The 7,255-nt window shown below is 32.0% G+C and overlaps 1 protein-coding gene across 1 annotated transcript in view; it reads right to left on the bottom strand.

Annotated features, from left to right (window-relative positions):
- The window catches only part of LOC100162829 (dynein light chain roadblock-type 2-like), a 4,095-nt gene extending 2,236 nt beyond the window's left edge, over positions 1-1,859 (bottom strand). The window contains exons 1-2 of the mRNA XM_001947820.5: positions 1,711-1,859; positions 1,459-1,626 (exon numbers count right to left, since the gene is read on the bottom strand). Coding sequence (XP_001947855.2) covers positions 1,459-1,626; positions 1,711-1,792 — 250 coding nt within the window. The 5' untranslated portion in view covers positions 1,793-1,859. The remainder of the gene's footprint in view (positions 1-1,458; positions 1,627-1,710) is intronic.
- Positions 1,860-7,255: the final 5,396 nt, after the last annotated feature.

Here is a 7,255-nt window from a genome sequence, read left to right as displayed (position 1 = left end):
TCTCATATAACGACACCAAACATGGACATGAATATCGCCAAACAACAGGTCTAACAGTGACTTCAAGACCGATTGGAGACTTATGTGCAGCCGAATGTATATTACTAAACGGGCAGAAAGTTCTTTCTGTCGTCGTCTATATATCGCCCAACCAACATATAAACGATATCGTAAAATACTTGCACTTAGTTCTACTTCCATACACTCCGGGAGGAGCTGCAGAACTTGGAGAAGATTACGACAAAATGCCAATGATACTGGGAGGCGACTTCAACATCAACTTTTCATCAAATGAGGCACAACCACTGATTTCGTTTTTAGAAAATAAATTAAATTTAAAGATGAATAACGCTCGAAATATTCCGAGTACCAACTACAAAACTACACTAGACGGTGTGTTCTCGCGATTTTTAAAATCTATACAATCAGAAATTTATATATCTTATTTCAGCTACCATAAACCAATAATTACATGTATAAAAGATATTGAAGAAATATAAATTAAGAGACCGCGATCTTGTATGATTATTGTTACCTTATTATACAAATTCCCACTCAAACCGTGACATTATATTCCCCAATCAAAGTCGTACTACAGCTAAGATGTTTACACATCATTCGTGAGTACAAAGGCACTCATTCATTATTCTATTGTAACTAGTAAAAAAATAAGCTAAGATGCGTGACATTTTAACAGAACATTTATATTAGCGATTTCTTTGCACCATACAATTTTCGAAATATTGCAATTCTTTTTGAGCAGTTTATAGGCATAAGAAAATTTTGAGTTTTATTAGACTTTATTTTTTAATATTGCAATAAAAACTTTTTTGGTCGGTTCAAAAACTTAATAATGTAATACAGTGGTCCTCATAAGTTCTCGTCAGTAAAAATAAAGCTAAAAGTTGAGAGGAAGTCTACAATAAATTTTAATGAGCGTCTGAAGTTCAAATTGGGACGAAATTACATCTAAAAGCTATAGTTTTTATTTGAATACTTCAATAAGTTTTTGCTTGAATGAAAAATGAATATGTCATTATGTCGATAGTTTTTATTCGAATAAAAATATCAATGGTTTTTTATTCGGTCAATAATATGCTATTTAATAGGTATTCGATAGCATTGTAAACAATCGAATAACTAGATAGATGTAAGCAATCGAATATATCGGAAATATTTTCAATCGGCAGTGCTTTTCGGCTTTCACTACTAAAAACCTTAAGGTCCCTTGGATCCTTGTCTGTATACCTGCAGGCCACAGGGACAGCCTGGAAAAAAAAGCAGACCGATAAATTTACAAAACTAATAAGTGGGTACTGAGTATTTAACAGCTTTACACTAATAAAAACTTTTTAGCCGAGTTTTCCAGGCCAGTCGCCAGTGATATTCCAACAGACCAGATCCACGAGAATTTCCCGGTGGTCTACTCGGTCCCTGACCTAAACAAACAAATTTTACCTGGTATAACCATGATTTCGTTATCTGTGGTACGCAACCGCAGGTACGTCAGGTTATCGTTCGGGTCGTCTTTTTTGATCTCGACCTGTGATGTCGCGATTAGCTGCTGCACTAATCCAGCATACCGGACGGACATTGCATTGTCCATGTTGGTTTTAATCGGAATGCCTGAAAAACGAAGAATTAAGTGAAATTACTTATATTAACTTCTGGGTACGTGTCGACGACGGTGGCTGTCCGCAAACAGCATACCATCGTTGTTGAATATTACGAGTCCGACGACACCGTCACTGGTCTGAATTCTCTTCAGAGTTTCTTCTATCTGAGCAGCCATTTCGTTTTAAAATAATATTATATACCGGCTATATTAGGATTTAATTGACAATTGCTAATGAGCTAAATACAAATCTTCCAACACAGTAGAGACCGATCTCCGAGAAAATCTCCCAGACGACGACGTGCCTATTACTAGCCAGCTAGTATGTTTATCGTTCTCGTCGACCCGGGGCATTAGAAATTAGAGCGGTTTAATTTTTCTAAAGACCATTATTGATATAATGTTATTCCTAGGATAGTTTGATAATATTATAGTATATCGAGAATCTGATATTGGTAAGAAAAAAGTACTTGTCCAACACTCCGGCTAGCAGCTACTTACTTAGCCCAACTTATGTGAACTTGAGAACTCTAAAAACAAGACAGTATGAGCCATTACTTTTTAGTTTTCTCTAGTGCTCCGGTCTGAAGTTAACAAGAACTCGGGATTCAAGACACGGGTCGGATTAATCAGATTTGTTGCGAAGTAAAAGTTTTTGACGTGCAGCAAATATTGCGCAGACATCCTCTTAATATAATATAAAAATACGACAACTACACTTACATTTCACATTTGTTGTCTCTGTATAATTGAGAGATATCGAGGGAGAAGAAAATGTATTAAGTTTATAAGAAGTGTATAAATAATAGGAAAATTAAATTTTAAATACAAATTTTAGAAACACTGTGATGAAATTATAATATTATAGTTTAGTATTATATTTTAAAATGTTTGTAACTTCTCAACTTTTCTGGTAGCTCTGATCATAAATTTTGATGCCCGATGTATGTTTTTGGAAGCAAATTAGATCTGGTTGGTACTTTTAGGAGATCCAAATTGAAAATGCTCAATGCTTTTTAAAATAATTGAAGAAAAAAAATGAAAATTTATTAAAATTGTTTCGTAACCAGCTTGGTTATACCGTCCTCACTTGGATTGTATTTGATAAATTAAAATTTTTTTTTTTCTATAAATATCAATAAAAAATGTATTATCCAGTCAAAAAGCTTAAAAATGTAATAGGTAAGTTTTTATTATAATTTGTAGCTAAAATATTAACGATACATAGGCATTATGGTTATTTTTTATAAGCATTTAAAGTAAAAATTTTGTTAAAACCAGAATTAATTAATTTATAGTTCAAAACTAATAAAATATTAAATGTGTATAGCTAAAGCTACACAGTTTAATACAAGTGATCTTTCATACAAGTAGTTCATAATTTTATAGGAAAATTACGGATAATAATAAAATATGTTTGTGGTATGTCTTGGATAGCCACTATAGCTTCAAACTGTTTAGGCAACGGGCACGTATTATTTTTAAGAAATCTCGAGGGCTCCGATCGTAATAAAAATATAAAATGATTAAAAATGTATTAAAACATATTAAAACATATTATGTTATTCGTAAAATTAGTTCGTGCGCGGTGAGCCTCAAATAATGACTTGGAGACTCTACCTGGGCTATAATAGTGCTAGTCTATGACTCCAGAGTATGAAGAAAAATAAATATAAGTAAATCTATATATTATATATTCCCTAGGAGGTTTTTTTTGGTATTTTAATTCAAAGTAAAATGTATTGGTGAAGCCATAAATATGTAGGTAAATGTTTAATAGTACCATTTTAAAAATGTTGGTGCAATACGGTTTATTTTCATATTATTGTTATCTTCAATTATTACCTACGTCTACGAAGTTATTTTCGTTATATGTCTATTCCTATTAGTATATTTATATTGGTAGTGGTATAATGAAAGGCATACATTTGAAAATAATGCTTCCATATACTTCCACGACTGACATAATATTTTGCTACAATCGCGCGTTAACCTGCTACACTTTCGTCCATGTACCTACGGTTTGTCCGCACAATTAGAGATCGGCACAATTTATTAAATCTTGCGCCACCGATAACATAATATCGCCACGGACTTCGGTAAGATTCTCGAAGTTCCAGTGCGACGTCCCTTCTCCACGCTGTAGCGTTAAAGTCCCCATTACTGGCGCTCAGAGGATCAAAAATGAAAATAGTTGGCTAAAATTCTAATTTTGACAAAGTCTTATAAAATGAAATTATGTTATTCGCATAATAATTATTATAATAACAATTCAAAATTGTATATCAACTTAACAGGCATGCACGTGAGCTGTTCTTTTTAAAATTTTTTTTTTGGTTATTTACTTGTAAAAAAAAGGCGTAGGTATACTGAATTATAGGGGTCTCATATTTATATTTGCTCTCCCATATATTGTTCCTTAATACGTCCCTGGTTATACTTATTGTTATTAAAAAATAGGCGTATATTTTTTTCGTTTTTTAAGTTTTTTTCCACAATAAATAAAACCAATCACTTATTAGAAATAATCGGTTAATAGACACACTTCACCTCGGACCAAAAGTGTTCCTAATATTAGCGGTTTCTACTGCAGTATTATGATTTTCCCTTTAGAAACATATCTGTGGTTTGTCATTGAAGCATATTTGGTTACATTTACCATGGTCAATACTAAATTATCTGTAGAAGTAAACGGCTAGTTATGACTTATGGATAGATAACATCGGTGGCGATAGTCATTGTCCGTCATTATAGAAAACGCATAGCTGATAACGTTAATATATAGATTCTTTCTACTCATATTAATTCATACGACGGCCGAAGAAAACAGCGATTACTTGCAACTTTGTAAGGAGATTAAACTATTAAATTCATAATAATATAAAATTATATTCATTATATTATCTTAAATTGTATTGTAAATTATTGTTTATTTTGTACACTTTAATCTAAATAGTCGAAATTTATTCCATTAAAAATGTCTGACGATGAAATGTAAACAAATTATGAAATTACTGATTTTGATTTGGACAATGATTAAAATATACGAATAGACCTGGATATGACTAACTGAAAACCAAACAATTTATGGTATAATATCCAATCAATTATGTAAGCGTTAATGTATGATATTCCGTACCTAATTCTATAAAATAACTAGTTAAGGTCCGCTGCACACACTGCTGCGGTATAAGGTAAGGCAACGATACGCTAACGGTAACGATAAAATTGAGGTCATAGTTTTGTATGAGGCAAACCACATTGGTACGATATCATCGGATCGGTGAATGGTAGGTGCGCCGATAATCTTTGTGCGGTAAAGTTTAAAACTAAACGAATATAATTAAATGTAGATGCGCACACTGCTGCGGTAAAAAATATCATACCGTATACTCCGATATTTTTTTAACGTTGCATGCAGGATTTTCGCTGTCTACCGGGCCGATAAATATTAATTGCAATAATTTATCTATTTTGTAATTATGACGTACATAACATGAAACTGTTTACCTGTTTATCTGTACAACTATATTACAATCATGGCATTAAGTATTATATGTTATACATACTATCAAACATTAATAATATTTAAATTAAGTATTAAAATTACAGTAGGTATATTGTAATATTGAAAATAAGTTTTTATATAAAATATACTCCTATACTCTCATTCTGCAAATGAAGGCAAAAATTAACTTTAGTTAGTTAGATTCAGTCAAGTCAACATTTAGAAAGCTATAAGTTAAGATTTAATAAACATTATACTTCACTCTTGAGTTTAAAGATAACACCCGGAAAAATATGAACTTAACTCAGTTATATAATTACTTTTTAATTTAGCTTTTTAGCTTTTTAGTATTTTGATTAACGTAGTACCCAACTTTAGCAATGTGTACAAAATACGTGATTTCATTATAATTCATATCAGTGAATTTAAGAAATTATATTTTAGGTACCTTCATTTGTCAGTTTCTACAATACACTAAAACACTATATACCAGATACCTACAGTTCCTATACCTAGTATTCTTATTTACACTTACAGGAAATTTAATGAAGTGATTTTTGGAAGAGCAAAAGTATAAAGTTTGTGGAAAAAGAACAGAACAAAGTTTAAAATCATCAAAACTAATCACGCGTCTCACGCGTCTTGAAAATACGAATCTGTTGATATATAAAACTCATATTTGATTTTTTGAGATTGGCCATGGTGGTTATTAGGCGATAATATTATATAACTTTGGCACAAGTGAAAAGTATAATATAGATCAGGGATGGGCAACTCAAAGTAACTATAGCGGGCCACTTTTAAGTACTTTAAAATCTAGCGGGACGCAGACACGCAGTGCATAGAAGAAAAAAAAAAAGTCCTTCAAATTAATTAACATTTATTTTTTATCTTTATTTATTTATATTTAAAATTATTATTTTATGTGATACTTGAGGATGAGGTTTTTCAATAGACTTATTTATACTAGGTACTTATTTGTTTGTTAATAATAAATAAATATTCATTCTCCCATAAGCTGTTAAAAATTCTATTTTCGTCTTCGATTTTACGCTTTTTAGCGGACATTTTTAAAATAATTACTACAAAACACGAAAATAATAGTACTAACGGCGAGGCGGTGTGACACTACGGTAGTACGGATATGACTAAACCGATAAAATGAAATAAAGTAACTAGATAAGAATTTATATCCACATTTTTTCGAAAAATGTAATAAAATAAAATAAAATACAGATAATCGCTAAAATTATATGAAGTAATTTGAAAATGAAGCGCGGGCCGCATGCAGGGCGTGGGCCGCCAGTTGCCAATCCCTATATAGATAATTTTATTAAAATGTGTTCAATAGTTGTATTGTATAAGAACCCCAGTAGTAAAAACACCATACTGTTGTACGGCTGCATCAGCTGTCGACCGTGTTTGGTGCATCGTGCTTCGGCATTCGGCCTTTAGGTTCGGAATTTTACTTTAAAACCCGTGGTTTCGTAATTTTTTCGTATAATGCCCAGTGTCGCAATGGACTGCTGTTCCACTACTCTTTTCACAGTGAGCCGTGGGTTACGGTTATATATAAAAAAAATTATGAATATTAAAATCAATCTAATTATGCCACGGCTTACAGGCTTACTAGTTAAACTTGGTAGGTAGCACCATTGAACATAATAATATATTCAATTTTTTATAAATATTTTATGTTAATAATACGAATCATGAATCGGGGGCGGAGTGGCCCACCGGGATACCGATAAAAGTCCCGGTGGCCTGGAAGCTAAATGGCCCGTTGAAAAAAAACATGAAAATAATGTGGAGTAATGTGAGAAATATATTTATCTATATACGAAAACGAAATCATATTAACAATAATTGTTTAATTAATAATCATTTTTATATTTTGAATTCTGATAAGCCATGGCTTTTCGATATAAATTTTCCGTAGCCTGTACGGCGTACATATTATAATATATGAATCGCTAACTACAAAAAGGGGATAGGTCCATTTTTATAGCTTTTCAGGAGGGAAAAAAAATGAAATCATAACATGACCTGTTCGGTGCCGACACCGTCGGCGACAATATCTAAATTTGTCACGGGTCTACGCCGATAAGGCATGGAATGTTCGAGAAGACCCC

Source organism: Acyrthosiphon pisum, chromosome X, assembly GCF_005508785.2.
Source record: "Acyrthosiphon pisum isolate AL4f chromosome X, pea_aphid_22Mar2018_4r6ur, whole genome shotgun sequence".
Lineage (NCBI taxonomy): Eukaryota > Metazoa > Arthropoda > Insecta > Hemiptera > Aphididae > Acyrthosiphon > Acyrthosiphon pisum.
The sequence above is the reverse complement of the archived record's forward strand: the minus strand, read 5'-3'. Positions and strand labels throughout refer to the sequence as shown.